The sequence below is a fragment of the Syngnathus typhle genome, linkage group LG6, assembly GCF_033458585.1.
Source record: "Syngnathus typhle isolate RoL2023-S1 ecotype Sweden linkage group LG6, RoL_Styp_1.0, whole genome shotgun sequence".
Taxonomy (NCBI): domain Eukaryota; kingdom Metazoa; phylum Chordata; class Actinopteri; order Syngnathiformes; family Syngnathidae; genus Syngnathus; species Syngnathus typhle.
Window position 1 is genome coordinate 5,840,351 of NC_083743.1, and position 20,452 is coordinate 5,860,802.

General features: G+C 44.0%; 1 protein-coding gene across 1 annotated transcript in view; it reads right to left on the bottom strand.

The window, feature by feature from the left end:
- The window catches only part of nectin1b (nectin cell adhesion molecule 1b), a 61,586-nt gene extending 50,161 nt beyond the window's left edge, over window positions 1-11,425 (bottom strand). The window contains exons 1-2 of the mRNA XM_061280816.1: window positions 10,816-11,425; window positions 8,362-8,397 (exon numbers count right to left, since the gene is read on the bottom strand). Of these exons, the coding sequence (XP_061136800.1) occupies window positions 8,362-8,397; window positions 10,816-10,870 (91 nt within the window). The 5' untranslated portion in view covers window positions 10,871-11,425. The remainder of the gene's footprint in view (window positions 1-8,361; window positions 8,398-10,815) is intronic.
- Between the last annotated feature and the right edge of the window lie 9,027 nt (window positions 11,426-20,452).

Consider the following 20,452-nt stretch of genomic DNA (forward strand, 5'->3'; position numbering starts at 1 on the left):
CAAGAGCGGCCAATAAAAGGCAGTCGCCCAGTCAAGAAGAAATGAGGCAGGCGTCCTTTGTCTAAACATATCACAAGCTCGAAGAGTGCTAATGAACATGGCCGCCGTTCAAACCGCAATCAGCACTTTGGCAAGCGCAATCGGCCCCAGTTCTCCGTGATGCGCCAAATCCTTCTTTGCTTTTTCATGTCACATCATTCGATGCTCTGGACAAACAGACCTACCTCCCCTTCAAAAAAAAAAAAAAAACGAGCGATGGGGCTTAGCGCGGCCGGTAACCTCAAACTTTTTAAGTATCGCACAAATTAATTACCATCCTCCATAGAGCTAGCATGTAATCTAGCACGTGGTGATAAGCTGCCACCAGGGGACGGACAGACGTGATTTGTGACCTTCATGGCCAGAGACAGACATGTGTCTGACCGTGATTCTTATTTTTTTCTATTATTTTTACATTTTTAATATTTCCTCATATTTTTTTCTCTATTCAGTTTGTATGTCTTTTCCGAGGCATTCAGGGGCCCATCCTGAGTTGCAAACAGTAGCATCTTTGTGACACGAGCGAAACAAACGCCGGCGGATTTCTAATGAGCTATTGACCTATGAATGGCGCCTCAGAAAATGACAGCTACCAATACTGACCTTTTAGCGAGACGAGTAAACATTAAGAGATTCCTGCAAAACCTCACCACGTCATTCCGGTCCGTGCCAAAGTGTCTGTTAGAAACATTAACTGGGGAAAAAAAGGCAAACTTAAAGCTTAAGATGGAATAAAAAGGACGCGCTTTCCTTGTTTGAGGAAATTACAGCATGTGGGGGAGTCATGATGTTTTTTTTTTTTTAATTATTTTTAGTTTTTAATTAGTTTCGTTTTTTAGTTCATTTGCTTTTTTCCTCCATAATATTTGTATATTTTGCTTTGCATCTTTCACAAAAATGGTCCCAATATTTAAATAGATTTCATTTAGAATTTGTGTAATGTATTTTTGGGATGGTTTTCGTCACAGTTTAAGCATTACAGCGTTGGCTCTTCCATTGTGTCGTTGGAGATGATGTCGAGTGCTACGTTAGCTTCACGTGCTAATTCACTTTCCAGGTGCTGTCCTAGCACCACCTTGTGAATGTCCGGCTCACCCGCCCCGGCCCCGCCCATCGCCTGACCTCCATTTCGCTCATGGTCACTCTACGGCAAATCCGAAAAGCCTCCCGGCATCTCCATAGCGACCGGGCCTCAGTCGGAGCAGATGGCCTCAGTGTGCCGCGCGGCAATTAAACAGCCAGCGATGAGCGGCGAGGAGAAAAGTGGGTCAGGATCGGGAGGCGGGGCCGGAGCGGCTCGCGTTTGGGACGTGCTCCACGGTCATGCCTTCGAGGCCTAACACGCCCCCGCCCCACACAAACACACACAGTTAAAACAAACACACGCCCAGGGAGTGCACTTCAAAATTTGACATTCGAAAAACAAGGAGTGGTGAAAATTTGGAATCCAACAAACTTTTCTGTCAACATACGATCATACAAATAAATATACACACACATCCCACCCCCCAACACAACAGAGTGAGGAGAGCAGAACTTCAGGCAGGATTACGGTGGCAAATCCCGCCATCCAATCGATAGAATTAACCCTTAAATCCCTCCTCCAGATAAAGAGATGGAACACAACACAACTGGATTTCTTTACTCGCCTGAAGCAAAAATGTGGGTCACTGCCAGCGTCGTGGTTCGCTCAGCTGACTTTCATTCAGACGAGCTGTGGGTGGGCATGCGAGTTTGATTGGTCGCCAAATGCCCTACCGCTGACTGGCGACCAATCCAGGGTGATGGTGGTCTCGTTTGTCATTGCGACTGACCGGGTAGTGGCTAATGCAGATCCACTTCAGGGGGTGAAAAAAAGGCTCACTCTGCCTTTGAATAGCTCATTAGATTCATTTAAAAAAAATAAAAATTAATTCCAGCAAACGACGGCGCTGTTAATTTAATTCTCACTTTTCCATGTCATTAAGTCACAATTACGCAAAAAAGAGAAAAGATAGTGTTGAGTGGCTTTCCCGACAGGGCGGAAAAAAAAAAAATACAGCTGGAAAAAATTAATGAGCTCTCATTGATACAAGCGTCCTCGACATGTTCAAAGGGAGACGACGCCAAGAAGGGGAGAGCGAGGCGAACTAGAATCCTGCTTGGACGTCGGCCACGTTGGGGAACAGCGGGTCCAATCCCCCTGCGGGGCCAACATGAGGATCTTCATCTCCTAACTTTCCTTTTTACATGCAAGCTTTGTTTTATTCTTATTTATGTTTTTATAAAGCCCTGATGGCAAATCGACTTTTTAATTGCTTGTAAACAAAGAGCTCTTTGTGTTTTTGTTTTTTTCCGGCTTCATCACACAACCCCAGGTATGAGTTAGCTAAACTGTACCAGCCTTTTTTGAGGCTGGCAACTATTCTTTCCTGTTGATTAGTTACTACAAATTACATCATATATATCTTTATTATTTATTATTATTTTTATTAATTATTCCTATTTTTATTATTATGTTATTAGGATCCAGCACATTTTAACGCATCCATCCACCAACAAGATCAAGACAGTCTGGCGCTGCTTTGCCACTTCAGCACCTGGACAACTTGCGACTTTTGCTAAAACTATTTTCTTCTGTCTGCCACAAACTCCAGAAGGCGAACGGTCGCCAACCCGAAATTCCGTGAGTCTTACGAGATCAGTCGAAACGCTCTAAAGTGGCTTGTGATACGCACAAGTCTCCTCTGAAAAATGTTGGAAGTGAATGCAAGACGCTCCACTCCCCAGCCAGTTGTTGCCGCATAATTTAGCGTCATGTTAACTCTGAAACACACGTTTGACCTTCAGGGGTCGCCGCCCTCGACGTGACATTTGTCATCTTCTCCGCTTGACTGACAATCACGGCGGGATACAAAATGGCTCCCCCAGCGTGATGCGGGCTAGCAGGATTTTTCAAGATCCCGCTCGCTGAGGCAAGATGTCTGCGTGCGCTCCCATGTGGAAAAACCCTTGAAAAGTTATTCAGCTGCAAGAGGCGAAGGGGGAGGCAGGGAGGGAGAGCGCTATGCGGAGGTGGGTGGCGAGAAGAGCAGGAATTTATTTCGAGGCATGACTAAAGATGCTAAAAGTTCAATATTTTGGCAGCGATACAATCTTTGCTTTCCGAAAGGGCACATTTCATTTCACAATTTTACCGTTGGCCGTTAAAATTTCAAAGGCTAGAACGTTCTTGTCTTCATTTACTCCCAAATGTATTTCTTAGTAGATTGAACAATTGTCCAATTATTACAAGCTTCACATACGGCATAAAATGAATGTGTAAATACAAAAAGGAGTCTGTAAGGCGCATGCGTCTTCGCGCTACACTTGAAATTAAACCGGAGCCAAAGGCACAAACAAACATAATCTTGAGACGATTTAATGAGCTTAACCCAGAGAAGAAAGTCAACCTGTGGCTTTACTACAAGACGTGAGCTCCTTACTACAACTCAACATGTTTTCCTCACCAAGTTCTAAAGAAATAATAATAATAACACCGGATTTATTCATGTTTGTGTCAGCAATACAGCAAAAAGTAAATAAATAAGGCGAGTAGGACTCCTCCCTCGTCCGTCACATAAATAATACATTTGGGATGCGGCAGTGGCCTGGTGAGAAGCCTTCGACTCCGGGGGCGCAATCGTCTCGTCTCTTTCACGTCAGCTCGCTCGGTGTTGTGTGTTTTGAATTAGCGTGTTTGCTTCGCTTGTCTAATTGCGTCGAGGGAGCCCGGTGCTAGCTTCGCCCCTCTCCCGGGTCTTTGGATTCAAAAGCCAGCCAGCTATTTGTGTAGCGCATTTTGTCCAAAGAGGCATTACAGGGCGTCGTGGTGGCTAATGAAAGCAGGCGGGTGAAGGCCGCTTGACACCTGACGTTACGCAAACATCGCACTGAAATGCAGCGGGGCTTGAAAACCGGGCGATCGATTGCTAGCTGCATTAGTGCCGTTTGGATCCGGACGGCAACACGGAAGGATCAATGCCACATTGCAGGCCAATGTGTTGTTTATTTTCACTCCACTCACAATAATATATATACATACAGTATATAAATCAATGTGAGGTAGCTTAATGCTAACATATGATGTGAACCGCTGTACGAAACGCTAACAGAAATTAGCCAACCTGTTTTGTTGACTTTACTCATTTGGAGTAGCGACACAAAGGTTTTACGCTAAATGAATACCGTAATTTTTGGACTATAAGTCGCACCGGAGTATAAGTCGCACCAGCCATAAAATGCCCAATAAAGTGAAAAAAAAACATATGTATACAAGTCGCTCCTGAGTATAAGTCGCCCCCCCACCCAAACTATGAAAAAAAAAACACGACTTATAGTCCGAAAATTACGGTAACTGAATCTCTCAACCCTGCCCTGCATGTTAAATTTGGCAACGACGCTGTGTTGCTAGCTTTGCACGAACATTCACAATAAAAAGTAGATTTCAATACCAAGCAAAGTCAAGCCAGCTGTTTCTATCCTATCGTTTTCCATTTGTTTTCTATTTTAGCGGAGCAAGTCCCAGGTCCTAAAATAGGCAATTAGAGACTCAAGTCAAGTCTCTCACCTCTGCTACGAATCCCGTACATCCCCCAGCGGGAAACAACAAACCAGTGTTATTTGATGCAAAACCTTCCTCACTGCTGCCAAAACCGCAGCAGACACCCGTTTACAAGCACGATGATACTTTGAAGCCTCGTCATCTCCCGGAGAGATATCATCGCAGCATATTAAATGAGCCAACATTACTCATTTAAAAAAAAGGAAGCATTTCATGCAACAAAGCCCCCCCTTTGTATTGCGAGTGCGGAGAGCCGAGCTAGGAGACGTTTCGGTGTGTGTGTGTGGGGGGGGGGGGGGTTTGAAGGGTGGGCTCGGAAAAAGATGTAAAAGTCTGGCAGCAGAATCTGAGGAAAGAGCCACACGCGTGCGTGCGTGGGGAGGATGGAAATTTCATCGCAGCTTACTTTTGTGGAGCGTGAGGTTAGCGCTACGTTTTAAGAGTTAAAGACTTTCATCAAAGGGGATGGAGGGGGGGGGCAGAATATGGAGGAAGGCGGGAACGGATGGTTTGAGTCACGATTTGGATGTGGCCACCATTCCAGAAATCTGAAATAAATCTCACGCCATGCTGGAAAAGTAAGTCGGTGTTGACGTAACGTCGTCTTCATTCGAGGATAAAGAAAGACAGGGTCATTGTTTCAAATATTTCATAATCAGGAAAACAACCAGATGGGGAAATTAATCAATTGGTGAGTTCAATTCAAAATGGTGACCGGGAGACTTCCTTGGGGTCATTTTTTAGAGTCTTTGTTTTTCCAGATTGACAACTTATTTTTATAGCGCAACAAAAAGATCCAAAATAAGCAAAAGCAACTTTCAATTGTCGGCTAGCCAGACCTCACAAATGTTAGCCATATTATTTACACAAAAAGTCATTATATTTTATAACCTTATCTAAAAAAAACAAAATAAAGATTTAAGCTAATGTTTTTTGGGGCGGGTCAACAAATGTTTTTTTGTTTTTTTTTTAATAAAATAGTTTCTACCTCATCATTCTCAACAGCTTGACGGCCACCCGCTATCGGATAACCGTATTTTGTTTCGTGCTTGTGTCCTCCTAACATTGCTGCAGCCCACATCTTATTGGAGGAATGGTTACAAAAACCAATGGAGGAGAGCTAATCTGGTTTATTTTAAAAGCCTACAGCCTTCAAAGTGTTCGGAATTATCGGCCTTCAATGTCTTACGAAACAACGATTTAACGCCCCACTGGTGAATTTGAGGTGTTTGGATGAGTACATGAAAAGTCTGCATTTGCTTCCACGAAACATCACGTAAATAAATAGATAAATATCATTTGCTTTGTTGTCGATGTAGTGTATGCTGAGAAAGGTGGTCGCTATGGTAACAACCAAAGAGACTTGTAGCAGTCCTAGCAGCTATTTGCAAACCGATTAATGTGTTAAAAAAATATATATATATATAATAATAAAAAAAGAAAAAGTCAGCTGTCAGATCTCCTCTAACATTACTTTGGAGAAGATTAAGATCAATTTAGGAAGCATTACAAGCCTATCAAACAACGCCGGAACCGACAAACACAGAAGAGAAAGCGCGCAGGACGGAGTCAAGTCGAGCGAGATTTGAACCGTTTAATCCCTCGACAAGAATCTGTCTGCTAAATAGAAGAAGAAATGTTGAGGACAGATTAATGCCGAATCAGAAAAGCTTGGGGCGAGATTTGATCCCCTTCATTGATTTGCCTGGCTTTGCTGATTCCGCCATTCCGGTTGAAACAGAGTGGAATGTCAAGGCTTTAAAACAGAAAATTGCACAGAGCTGGAATTCTTGTTCTTGGAATTGCGGTTCTTTTGTTCATTAACTTTCCAGAGAGGGCAAATTAAAGTCAAAACTATCTGCTTCAAACCAAAATGGTTGCTTTTCCTTTCAGTTTCTGACATCTGTCCTCACGAGTTTTTAGATAGGGCTAAATGTCAGCCCGATTTAAGATTAACCAATTTAACAAGTGTTGAGGGCTAATTTATTCCAACTTTCCAGGAGGTGCTGCTAAGTGAGTGTCTAGCAATGAGCATAAAATCGTCTTCATTAAACCGATGCGTGGGTTTCGCCTACAAGTCGTCAAAATACTCCAGGTGATATTAGCCTGAGCGCCCAGGCATAATTTAAGCACAGAGAACAAATTCACGGCTAAACTGCTCAGCTGGGAATTTCAACCATTCATTTATTCCTCATCGTGACTGGAGTCTCACCCGTAAGCAGATTCCGGGCTTGGGCCAGGCAGGGGTTGAACTTAATTCATCATTCATTCTTTCTCTCGCGATTGTATTAGCGCGCGGAGGGCCGGAGCTCTCGCTAGCACTCAATTTTAGCGCTTTCATGTCATGTTTTATTCAGGCCCGCCCGTCCAAATGCGACCTTATAAGCAAAACGCTAAGCGGGCCTGTTTGAACTCCAGCGTGGAAAGAAAAAAGAATTTAAATACTTTTAGTGAAAAATAACTTTTGAGAGTGCAAATTACCGCTAGGCAACTAGCTAGCCCGAGCAGAATATAAACTTTGTTTTGCTAACAAAAGACAAATATTTCAGAAGGTTTTTTGGAAAACATGAATGTTTGATACCACTTTTTTCCGACTAATTATAGGCGCAATATAGTGCCCCCTACTGTCAAGGAGGTCTCACGCAACAGACACTAGCGTTGTAATGTCCGCTAATGCTAGAAGTTGACCTGCACTCTTTATTTAGGGGTTAGGTTTAGAAGTGTGGCTTGAGTGTGAGGCAGCCACATTACGCAACCGTTACCAAATTTATTCCACAAACGGCGGCGTGGAAACACAAAGAAAGCAATTCAAATATTTTTTTGACTGAATAAAAGTGGTTTTGAAAGCCCGGATATTACTGCGGGGCAAGTCGTGGCAGACAAAACGGAATCTAAACTTTCCATTTCACGCAGCGTTCTGGGAGAGATTTGACAGCAGCGCCGCCGCCGCCGACAACGAGCCCCGAACGCTCAAAGACAACTCGGAGCGAGCGCTTCCATTAGTTCCCGCCGGCAGCGCCTGCGAGAGAGAGAGCGCCGCGGCTTAATCTCCCGTCAGCTCGCCTTCAAGCAATTCTCCCGGGGACGCTGCTGCCCATCCATCACGAAAGGAGATGCCCCCCAGAGGAGGGCGGAATCACAGCAATTAGTAGTCACTCTCAAACTATCAAGCCTTACAATCCCCGTGCGATTTTGCCATCGGCGTGGGGGACAAATTGCCACAAACGAGCAAATAACAAGGGAAACCCGACTGACGCTAGCGGATCTCCGCCAAGGCAAGTCTTAATTTGGTCCTGCGCCAAAATGACAACACACGACATCATACATTTGAATGGATTTTCAATTTTCATTCATTTTCAAGGAGTCACTTCTGCGTGGCTGAGGAAATTCCCAAATTGACCTGAACTCTCCCCACGTCCCATTTCGGTTAAGCAGTTCTCAGTTTATCTTAAATCGCTGCATCAGCAAATGAACAAGTACATGCCTCCTCTAGCAAAGAAAGAAAAGAAGGTGTTATTTTGGATTGTTAAGCAAAGTAGGGAAAACAAGCCCTGGATCAGCTAAAGAGCAGAGTCATACCACCACCACCACCAGGGCTCCACAGTCCTCATGCACCAATCACTGGGAAACGAAAGGAAATGGCGGGAAAGTCCACCAAATCGAAGGAGTCCCATCACAACAATGTGGAAGAGCTTTGTTATTGTTGGTTAATTTCCAGCAAAAAACAAACCGGGGCTTACCTCCACCGAGGCTCGACATTTGTGATGCATCATTTCCTGGGAAATTGAGAAAAATTCAGCAATGTCTCATGGCTTCTCATTCAAATATTAACTTTCAAGTGTGAAATTCCAGAATCAGAATTTTGGGCAGGTGATTGCTAAACACCTCCAAGTCCCCAAAACTGAATGTATTACTCTGAGAAAATTAAGAAAGTTTGGCGGAATTTTTTTTATTTGTTCATCTTGACGCCTCTGGGAAAAAAAAATACAAAAAACGCACACAGTCCATGCCATTAAAGATTGTGATTTCATTCACCTGATTGCGTTTTTGCAATTGCAAAAAAAAAAACAAAAAAACAGACAAAATGTTTTTTTTGCAAGATGGCACAATTAGTCCTTCATTCCTGAATCCAAACAACAGTTTGACTGCTCAACAAACAACGGTGCATACCTCCACCAAGGCCCAATTATGCTTCGAAATAACACTCTAGGGAATGATGTCGCTTAGCAAACAAGTTCCCGCTTTCTCAACGCTGTGTCAAAGTAATTTGGATCACCAGCAAACCAACAAATGGCTGAGGTCAAAAATGTGCAACGTCAGCATGCTAATTAAAGACACGTGTATCCCCCCGGCACTTTCCTGCCATAGTCATCATCAAACATTCAGAGTAAGACCTTCCAGTGCCCCCGTGGCCTCCGACCCGCCCGACCGCACTCGGCTTTGGTCCGAAATCCACGGCCGGCCACCTAAACAATGGAGCCGTCGATCACGACGACGCGTGGCTCGACTTAAAGGGCCAGCCGCGCGGAAACACGCTCTGGCGGCCAACGCGCCGACTCGCGCCAAGGACGTCCGGGATGTGATTTCTACTCGCCCTACGTCTTGGTTAATAACTCACTTCTTCCCGCTAAATAAAAGAGACATCAGAGCCGTACCTCCGCCGGCCACCACCTGGCGGAGGATACCAATTAAACCGAAAGTCTGGACCCGCGGCCTGCCAAAGACAGCAGGCGCTCGTATTACCCGCGCGCGCCGATCATCGTTTTGGCGAGCCTTTGCTGTTTTGGAATCTGGCGTGTGGGTTTATCGGGCAGCGTTCCCTCTGACGACGCAGGGCGTCCGACTGCAAGCCCGGGACACGCCCACTCCAGTGAGGATCGACTAGGGAACAGGCTGTATATCAATAAGGACTTAAAAAAAGAGGCTGGGCATTTACAGCGACGCCCTTTAACCCCCCGGGGCCACTGAGAGCAAATTCTTGTTGCTACGTGTCTGACAGACAATGATTCAGGCAGCAGCTTTTTTCCATTAACTCCCAGTTCGAAATAAAACTGTGGAATAAACCAATTTGGGCTCTTGATCGTTTCATTTGGTCTGAACAATTAACAGGCTGAATCGGTATCTGCGTGTTCACACATCTCCACTTCCTACTGCTCAGGTCTTGTTAAAAAAAAAAAAAAATAACGGGATGCATCGGTTTTTTTGCCTCAATTGATTAACGACGGCAGCTCCGCCGTGCAAATCCGATTTTTTAAGCATCTACGAACTCATTTGGATGCGTTGCCGATTTCCCCAAGTGTGGCAAAACATCAGAATGGTTTTTGCGTGCGTGTAAACGCACCCTTAGGAGAAACTCATTTGGCACCCGATTTCTTCCTTTCACTTTCCCCGAAACGCCTCAAGTACAATTCTGGACACATTTTCCACACACAGCCTTGATTGAACTGCTTCACATGCCCCCCCCCCCCAAACACACACAAGGGAACAGGACTAATCCTGATCTTCTCCACAACCAAAGGGATCATCTCACTGTAAATCACACGGAGCTCTTTGTGATCAAAGTATCCAATCGCTGTTAAAACACACCAGCGAGCAGGGTCGACATCTTCCTTGTTTTTTCACCTTGGAACAGGAGGAGGAGCCTGAGGGCCTTTTTTTAGGGGGTGAAAAATGGGGAATATGGCACATTTTCCATGAGGAGCACCACTAACCACAGACATTTATTGAGTTTAAATTGCCTTTGACAGGCTTTAATGTGCAAAAGCACATACAGCCAGTAGTCAGTGGCTGGAATATATTCCGAGACGCAACATTCCCACTGCAACAGGGTCGAATCCACAAAGCGGAATAAAGGATTTGGACAAGAGAGGATGAAGGGAGGGGGAGTCATTACATTAAGGAGATTCATCCCATTACAACTGGAGAGCAGAGGATGCTTTTATTCCAACTCCCCCCACTCAAATCTAAATTAGCCTAACTTTGCAGTGCCTCGCTCACAACGCCATCTGCCGATCTTCCACGTAATTACACGCGAAATAACTGCTCTGCAGCAAACACACTCCAAATGTAATATTATGCGGATCGGCCTGCGCATTTATCCATGCAATGACTAAGAAAGTCCGTGACAACAAAATGAAAATAAACAGATAAATGCGGCTAAAAGTCAGTTTTCTTTTGTTTTTAATGGGCATTACCTTGGACGTGCAGCACCAAGAGGAGCACGCAAATCCCCGCACACAGCTGCGCCATGGCACCTCAGCTCTCCCGGGGGTCTTCTGAGTTAGAACCGTGCACAAAGAGCGAGCATGCAACTTGCGCAAATCCCACTTGTGGGGGCAAAAAAAAAAAAAGAGAGAAAGTGGGGGGTGGTCCCCTGGACTGAACTGGACTGCTACCTCCAAAGCCAGAAAAAGAAAACTAGATGATCATCTACAAGTCAGGAGGAGGGTTCCACGCTTGACTTCCACCGCGGTTTCGATTTGAGCCTCAAGCGCGCCGCTCTGGCTCCATCCAAGTCTCTGGATCGATGGCCGGAGGGGAAGTTTCCCAACACTTCGGCGTCCCGATTCCTCTTTGCTGGGTCAAGTTCTCCGCAGTGGCGCTGGGAGAATGGCGGGGAAAGATCCGCGAATTTCTCCCGGAAAGAAAGTCGGGTTCTCGATTTCCGATTGGCACCGTGGAGCTCCACGCAAGTGACGGCCGTGTGCTCACGGCTGCTTCCCGAACAGTCGACTACTGGCCGGCTGAGTGAGCGAGCGAGTGAGTAAGTGAGCGAGCGAGCGAGCTAGCGAGTGAGCGTCCCCTCCTCCCGCGCTACCTTCCACGGGGAAACTGACGTCACAGCAGGGGGAGGAGTCGGGACGCTGGAAGGATGGGATGCGACGCGGCCCGCCAAAATGCGCGTCCACGCGAGCGCGCACCAGCGCTTCGAATTATAGTTATGTACTGTTTTACGTTTGATGTACAGTACTGTATTACAAAATATTTGCGTGTGAATGGGGGAAAAAGTATTCAAATCACAAGTACATTATTAGTGCATTCAAACTCTGGCGAGTTTTAATATATTAGATAAGCTCACACAATCAACCAAGCAATCATATCTGATAATGGTCTCCAGCTCCTCACATAGGATACAAATATTCCCCCAAGTAGCCAGAGGCAGTAAAATCACGGCAATTCTTATTGGATCCTTTAGGAGTGTAGCCTCCAGTTATATACATGCATAAGCACTTTAATAATACCCACACCAACTGTTGTATCGTTTCTATGTTCACTCTTTTTGCAACACCACTGGGAAGCATTACGTAACTGCACAATGACCATGAAAGTGGCAGCGCCACTTTAAATGACCAAAACAAAATGGCCAAATTGGTTTGGTAGCTCATTACAGTTGCCAAGTTTTGTTGTCTCAAATGCCGCATGGCTGTCTTCAAAACACCCACCGGGGAAGAAGCATTCGACTATCCCACCATGTCTGCATATTGTAAAGTTTCCGTCTCAGTCGCTGTAAAAACACAATATTGAGGAACAGGTGAGCGAGTTCACATTATACGCCAGTTTTTGCTGGGACACAAGCACAGCATGCCGGGGAAGCATAAAAACACTTGGCTATTCCTGGAAAATAACCCCCCCCCCCCAAAAATATAAATGAGGCTGTAAGGTTTGATTTTATACATGAATTAATACAGAGCTCACAAATCGTTTTTTGGTTTTGTTTTTTTTAAACCGGAAATAAAACAAAAGATAAATGCAAGCCAGAGTTCATTTCAAACTAGAGATGTTCAATAACAAATTCCACAATAGATGTGAGTCAATGGGATCTCAAGGCAGCAATGGATTGTGAGGATCAAAAGTAAAGAGTCGTCAGAAAAATACTCAAACCTGAAAAACCGACAGTATTTCTTCCCACCAGTTTTTGTGCCATATATTACATGTAGTGTGTATTTTTATTTTTTCAACTCAGCCTCTCTGGCATTTTAGGAAAGAGTTTCCACTTCAAGACTAAACTAAACATTGACTTGGCAGGATCGCAGCTTCACTTTGAAGTGAGTGTGCAGAGGCGTCACATTCACTTGTCGGCGTCACGGCTTTACATTAAGATGCCTTGCGATGTTTGCACGATGTCGACGTTGAATTCCAACAGGAACATGATGTAGCCTAATTAGCTGAATATCTTTGCAAGCGCTTTGATGGAGGTATTTGTGTGTGTGTTTTTTAAGCAAAGGTTTTATAATGGCTCAAATTGAAACCTGGAATGAACTTAATAAGAGTGATGGCGGAACATTTCACGGAGAGGATCTGTTGGGGTTTTCCGAGCACGTTTCCAAGCCAAGTTGTAACAAAATCACGGCTGATCCAAGCAATTCTGACGCCCGCTTTGTGTATTTTCACTCTAAATTATGAGCTGCGACATGTGCCACTGCATGACAATGACACGTGTTGGACGCCATTTGTGGCGCCGCCGTGTGTGCTTTTGAGAGATCAAATGTCCCTGAAATCAAGTTGCCAAAAATCATTCTTTTATTTGAAATAATTGCTCCCACAGCACTTGAATCCAAACTGCCATTAGCAAAGGAGCATTAGCTGTGGTGAGTTTTAGCTTTGCTACAGTGAATGCTAGCTTTAGCTTGTTGCCAAAAAAAAAAAAAACTTTGTTAAATTAAAAGCTTTCAAAAAAGGTATTTGTCAAGATTACCTGCTTTTACTCGCCTACCATGAGTAACTGACTGTTATCATTCTAACTCTGAGTTAACGGCGACTAGCCATTAGCTACTTGCATTAGCTTATGAATGTTAGCTATAGTGGGGACTTTTATCATTCAAACCCAAACTTAAAAACCCTTTCGACCATTAAAGCACCCTGCAGTGCCACGTTTACAAATATGGAAAGCTCTAATGTAAATGAACGCAAGGCACAAAAACAAGAAGCTCCGAATGGATTGGTGTCGAGATGCGGCAGGAAGGATGCGGGAGTTATTTTCGACTCCCGCCCCGAGGCGAGTCGTTTTATTTCGATTATCCGAAAGAAGCCCATCAATAAAAATATTTGCATTAAGACACTCGGCACTGTACGCCTTCCATTTACGTCCTGTGATTTATTTAGCCTCAGCATGCATTCATCACCAAGGCCTGGCTCACAAGGACACTTCATAGATGGCCGTGTTTGCCCACTGCAAAATTAAAAAAATAAAATAAAGCATCCTTTAGAGTTGTTACTGTGCATAGTTTCATGGGACTAATGTCTAAAAGCGCACAAATTGCTTTTAGCAGTCACTTCATGGGCACTCTTCTTGGTAGGGAGTTGTCAAGTTAAGCAATCATCCAAATCTAATCAATAGCTTTTACGTGAAGATCTCAGTAAAAGCACAGCAGGTGGCGGCTTTAATGTACTTGTTTCATTCGAGTGTCGCAGAAAAAATACCACGCAAAAAACTCGATGGTCCATTACGACTTGTTTCAAAAAAGATTGTTGGGGCTGTTTTGTAAAAAAATCAAATCAAATCTCTTATGACAACACAATGACAGACGATTGCCTGAACTGGGGCTTGCAAAAACAAATTGATTATTTTTGTCCCACAGTTGATCCACTGTGTCAAAAACACATTCAAGTTGAAAGTTTTTTTTAATACATTACACAGCTTTGATTGGGCCTTGGGAATTCACAAATAAGCTCCCACCACATTTTAGCGCTGTCCTTCATATTTATTCCGAATCACATTTCCAAGAAACTGCTGAGTGCGTCCATCCGCTGCCGTTATGCAAATTTTCAGCAGGGGTTGTGTCTTAGAGATAAGCCAAAAGTTGGTCTCTTCTCTTCCAACACAAGCCGCCTCGCTGGCTCGCTGGGCTTATTCAGTCTGTATCGAAGCATGTATCAAAGTGGATTAATTAGCCGAGGTTCACTGTCACAGCCAAAATCCGGATTAGCTATTAGCGCGTAGCGTAGCTCAAGGACGGTTTGCGAGTTGCCGCTGATAAAGAGCGTCACTCATTTCCGTGATGTGACGTTCTATTCAAATCTTGGAGTCATGTCATCACAGAATGAAATTGCTGTCGGAATTACAGCGCAAGTTTGACATTTAAACCCTTTAGATTTTAATAAGCACCATCCCTTTTTGTGGAATTTTTCATCTGAGGTTTACAGTATATCCCGCTACTCTTGAGAAATGGAAGCCAAGCCCTGCCCCTCAAAAATGTTTCTGTTGCCCATATTACGACTTCTACATTCAAATATTTCCCAAATAAAACTATAGTCCCTAAACATTACAATTTCAAACTCATATTAGGGGCAGAAGTGATTGTGCCCCATGAAAACTGCCTAGCAACAAGTGTCCATTCACGTCACATGACCAGAAAGAAGAATATAGACTATATGTTAAAAACACAACTGAATAGTCATTCATTCAAAGAACTAAAATCCAAATGAAATGAAGGTGATGTGCAACGGGCGGGTGGGCCTGAGTGGAGCCAGCAATGGGCGGATGATATCTGCAGATCTTTAATTTCTGTCTCGGGCTTCAAAGAACTGCCGAGGGAAAATGAGAGCGCTGCAGAGTGACCGGTGGGCTATCGGTAAATGGGTGGGCAGTGACACCGGGCTCATCAGCAGAACCGTCGCAAGGCGAAATGATTCTGTCTGAACGATTCTCGCTGTGGGCGACAGAAGTCTCCACCTTATTTCATGTTGAGGTCCAGGCGTCGGAAAAATACATCTCGCAGTATGAACTCATTTATCATCCTTGATAAAAACTGTACCGGGAAACATGTACTTTTTTTTTCATACTGCCTGACATGAATGTCAAAAAGTTTCTTTTAAGCTCTTGGTGGAACGTGCAATGAAGAGAAAGGGTGAAACCATTTAATTTCCTTAAATTTGTTACCATTTAGCTCCACTTCCAGCAGGTTCAGGGATTCGCACGACTAAAAAAAAAACCACTATTTTTTTTAAAACATGACCTCCTGCTCTTGGACCTGCTTCACTTAAGACTCCGCGACCAAGTAACTGCAGTCAAAAACATCTGCGTTCTTCGATCCCTTTCAAGGCCATCAAGATAGCAAACAACTCGAGTCCTGCGTAAGAAAGTAGATGACCTTCTAAAAAGTGTCTCTTTGTGCCACTGTTATCGTAGTCGCTTCTTTGTCCGCCTCATCTGTGTAAACCAGCACATATTTCTTACATTTAACCTCCCCGACCTGACCTGACTTTGTAATGGATGACACCTAAAAAAGCACCTTCTGGTGAAGTTGAGCAGATTTATAAATATTTTTTATTTTATTCATCTTCGTACTCGTACAGGGCTACATTTTTTTTCTCAACTTTTTTTTTCTTTTTCTTTTTCTTTGGGCTAAACCAATAATACAAGTCCAACATTTAAATAGACGTAAATAGATTTTTATGGCCACAATGTTAGTGAAGGTCTTAAAAAAATTAACTTAACTTTTCATTGTCAAGTCTCAGCGACTGGAGTTGAGTTCACATCCCTGGTACACATTTTCTTTTTTTCGCAATACAAAGACTGTTTTCAATTAGCCATTTAGCCAACGCAACCCACGCAGACGTCAAGCCGAGGTGCGGTAATGGCGCCGCTAATGTGCGACATGCCGATTGAGAGCTCAGCTGGCAGGACGACGGCCTCGGTGCAGTCTGCTCCGACCGATAAGGCGCAATCTGATTCAAGGAGATCAAGCGCCGGAGGAATATAAGTCGCCTAACAGCAAATAAATCCCAACCGAGATGAATAAATACACACACTCAATTGGGCGGGAGGGAGGATGAAAAAATAAAATCAAATCTGTGACAGTCCAGAGCCCAACTGATCCATCCATTGAAAGTTAGGTTATCACCACTCACCTTGCTGGTAACAAGCTGTCTCATCAAGTTGACAAAAAAAAAAAGTTATTTCCACCACAGGAAGCAACGTTTGAGAATTTAAAGATAGCAGGAGGGGAATAAATAAAATGGCAATGGAGGGAGTCGGTTGATGCTGGCGGTGGGGAGGATCTGCAAGTGCAGATAAGGCACCGGTAGCCAAATTGATTACATCCTGTTTTCTTCAGCCTGTGAATTTATGGCCAAGGAGGAGGATGGATTTTTGTCTCCTTGCATCACTGATGCTTGTCTAAAAGTTGAACGGCCACTTAGGAACAACGCGAGGTGTCGAGGGCCTCCGTGATGGCTGCCTTTGGGATCATTTTTTTTCTACTTCATTCCTCAAAAATTGACATTTTTCTTAAAATTGTTCAAACCAGAAATAAACAGTTTAACATCGTTTCAATTGGCATAAAATAAGCCATTTAGAATCTCGCATTGCATAACTACAACTTTTTTGCCTATGCATTTACAAGGAGGAATTAAGATTCAATGAATGCAACGCTTTCAGATACACATCATTCCATGCCATTTTTTCTTCCCAGTGTGACCTAGCGGAAAGGTGAGCTTTTGATATCACACTTGCATTGTACTCATTGTGAGTGACTTTTTTTTTTTTTTTTTCTGAGGCTTAACGTGTGTGAGCAGCAGCTGTCTGGCGCTTTCGCCAACACCGGAGCCTCGCTATCTTTTTGGCCGTGAGAGCTGATAAAACGACTTCAGCCTCCTCGAAGAAAGGAGGGCGGAAAAAAAACAAACAAAAAACTTCTTTAATCAGGCCGACGCGCTCGGCGAGCGGCGAATGCGGGAATTGAATTGAAGAAAAGTTGAGGTCAGATAATGAGACTTACATCTGTAAGACACAATACCCGCATCCAGCTGAAGGAGGGAGAAAAGCTCATTATCCTTATCGCTCGTCAGGAAGGCCCGATATCGATATTATGCATGTTTTCGGAAATTAGTTTAATTCTTCTTTTTCCCGCGCTTAGCGTCGTCCGTGTCCATTTTCACGCTTGCCGCTCAGAAATGCATGAGGCCACTCTTTCAATTGGTGGCCCCGGCGTTATCGACCAGCTTTATTTCGGTCTGTCTTTTCATTCATTTCGGAGAAAAGCTGACAGTTAATTGAACAGATGGATGATAATCGTAAACGTGGCCAGCTAGCGCACCCCCCTCCCGTTTCCCCCAGGAGAGAGTCCTCTCCCTCTGCTGTCATTTTTTTTTCTTATTTTCTAATATCCTCTGAAGCAACGGACTAAATAAAATGCAAAGGCTGCCGCGAAGGAACATTTTAGCGAGCCATAAAGGAGACATGCAACGTTCAGAAGCGTGCTAGCAATTGGGCTGATTAGCATTTAGGCTAACGTAGCATTTTGTAGATTTTTCATATCTGTTGGTCTTCAGCCACCAAGTTAATGAGTTGAACAGTCAATCCATTAGTCAATTTACTTTCTGGGTTAAGCAGACTAAAAAGTGAAAAAAATAAAACATTAAAAGAATCCTTGTGACGTAACGAGTTGAATGTTTGCGAGGCGCTAGGCGGGCGGAATGAGCGGTTAATTATAAAGTACATGCCGCCCGTCGCTTGTGGCCTGACATTTTGTCTGTCTTGAAAAATGAAGCCGACGCGATGCCTGTCTGTCTGTCGCTCTCCTTTCAGACAGAGCGGAGGGCGACAGCTTGATTTCCAAAGCGCATAAATTCGGGTTGATTTGTAAAAGGGCTCGTCTCGTTTACATCAAGTTCAAGCGGTGAAACGAGGACTTGGGGGAAAAAAAAACGAGAAAAAATGTAAAGGCATACGCATTCGACAATAAAAGGGGGGGCTGTCCTATGCCCGCCCCCCCCAAAAGATCAAATAAAGATGTGCCCCCAAAATGTGACGATGCAGGGGCAAAATTATCTGCCAATAGTACGAAACATTTGACACAGCAAAATCCCTCAAAAAATTAGCTTGCCTCGAAACACACCCACTAATTCTTTAATTTCATTTATTTAAAATTTTTATTTTATTTTTTCAGAAGGTTATTTACACATTCGGTACATATTTTTTTAAGATAACCTTGTAGTTCTATTAGCTTTTAATATCCAATCTGTTTTTAGTCATAAATGCTTGAAGCGAGTAAAACGCTCTTGCACAAAAAGTGCCTGGCAGACAAAGAACAAGCAGATTTGAGTTATGTAATCTCAGTCAGATTTGTACTTTCTTTGCAGGCTGCTGCGAGTCTTATTTATTTATTACTTCCACATAGCAGCAGCAGCAGCAGACCTTGATGCTTTCGGGTTTATTAGGTTGCAGGCACACGCAACACACACACACTTCCAGTTTCCAGTCGATCATGCATATGTAACGTCTCACCTACATTTTGTATGAGCAGCACTACGGTAACTCGGGAGATGCGTGTCGGGGTCGCTAAGATAACTTGCAAATGGAGGATTAGGTTTTCAAGGCCGGTGTAGTTTATAGGTTACAAATTCAAAAGTGAGGGTTTAAGACTGGGTTAAGGTTTTAAATTAGGGTTGCGAGACAAGGTTTAGGTTTCCAAGGAAGGGCTTCAAGGCAACATTAGGATTTGAAAACAAGGTTTGGGTTTCAAGTCAGAGGCAGATTTTTTATTTTTTTTTATAGCATGGACTTTTTAAGTTCATGTCAGGGTTAGGGTTGGAAATTAGCGATTGAAGCCACGGTTAGTATTTGGCGGCGGCATGGCATCTACTCTTCCGAGCGTTACATAAGAGACGTCGAGGCGGGCCGGGCTGATGTGCCGTTGATGCGACAGGCAACTCTGAACACTCCACTTACTGATTTCCGTTCATTCATGTTTCAAAAGCTCCCATGGTACATCGGAGACAACGACCAGTTTTAAAGCTTTGAGCTTTTTAGTTTATTAATTCAGGTAACGCAATTGAGAACAGATTTGTTTGTTTTTTTGCAATGGCTTTAAAAGGAATTTCGAATCAAGACCCTAATATACGTATATATGCGCCCAATGAGCCAAATTGTGTTACTGGAGAGACTCGCTAGACAATTCAGCGCACTTGTCGGAAGTGGACCCGAATGGGGCTCGCCAAAAGCTGCTTCGGTGCCGATCATGTCATCATTCGCCTCAAGCGAGGTCGTGATGTCACCCGTGTGACGAGCCACCATGTTGGATGTTTTTAAAGGGAAGGGGGTGCTGGGGTGAAGCATCCTTGTCGTCATAGCGATGGAAAGTAGTTTTGAGTGCTATGCGACAGTGTCGCCAATATTAATAATTCAAATTAAAGTCCCAAACCGGGAGTCTGTTTCATTTATTTCACAGGGTTTGTTTGTGTGAACAAGATGGCGCCTAGTGTCAAATGCTAATGTGTGTGTGTCCATGAAAACTGCCAAATTTTCTGCTCTAATTCCCTCCTTTAAATTAGGCAAGAGGCATAAAATATGAACAAGGCTGAGATATTTTGGAGAGGTCATGTGACATGCAGGGGGGGGAGGGAAGTGTGGGACATAAATCCTTCAAAGCGCAGCGGCCATACATGATCTGGAATATGCATCCTGGTCATACATGTGCACATGATCTTGGTCTAAACTAGGGCCATTGTTTGAAAATTTGGATTCAAGCCGCACTTTGAGGTTTTAGGACAAGATTGAGGTTTCAAGTTGTGAATTTAGACAAGGTGACTCTCCACTAACAACCCAGGCCAACCTCAATATGCGTATTTTGTAGCGACCCGCTAATGTTTACGAGTTTTTTTTTTTGCAATTCATTTCCCTCAAGGCGGCAGTGTGGCAGAGAGGCCGGTGAGCTACGCGGGAGATCTATTACTCTGCGGCGACAGGCTAAGACCCGTCGCTGTGATTTATTCCAAATCCCCCCCGCGCCTCGGACCCGGCGTCTTGTCAATCCCGCCGGCATCACCTCGGGGTCGCGTCGGCACGGAAAAATCCCAGACAGTTGTTTAGAAAAATCTTCTACTTTGATG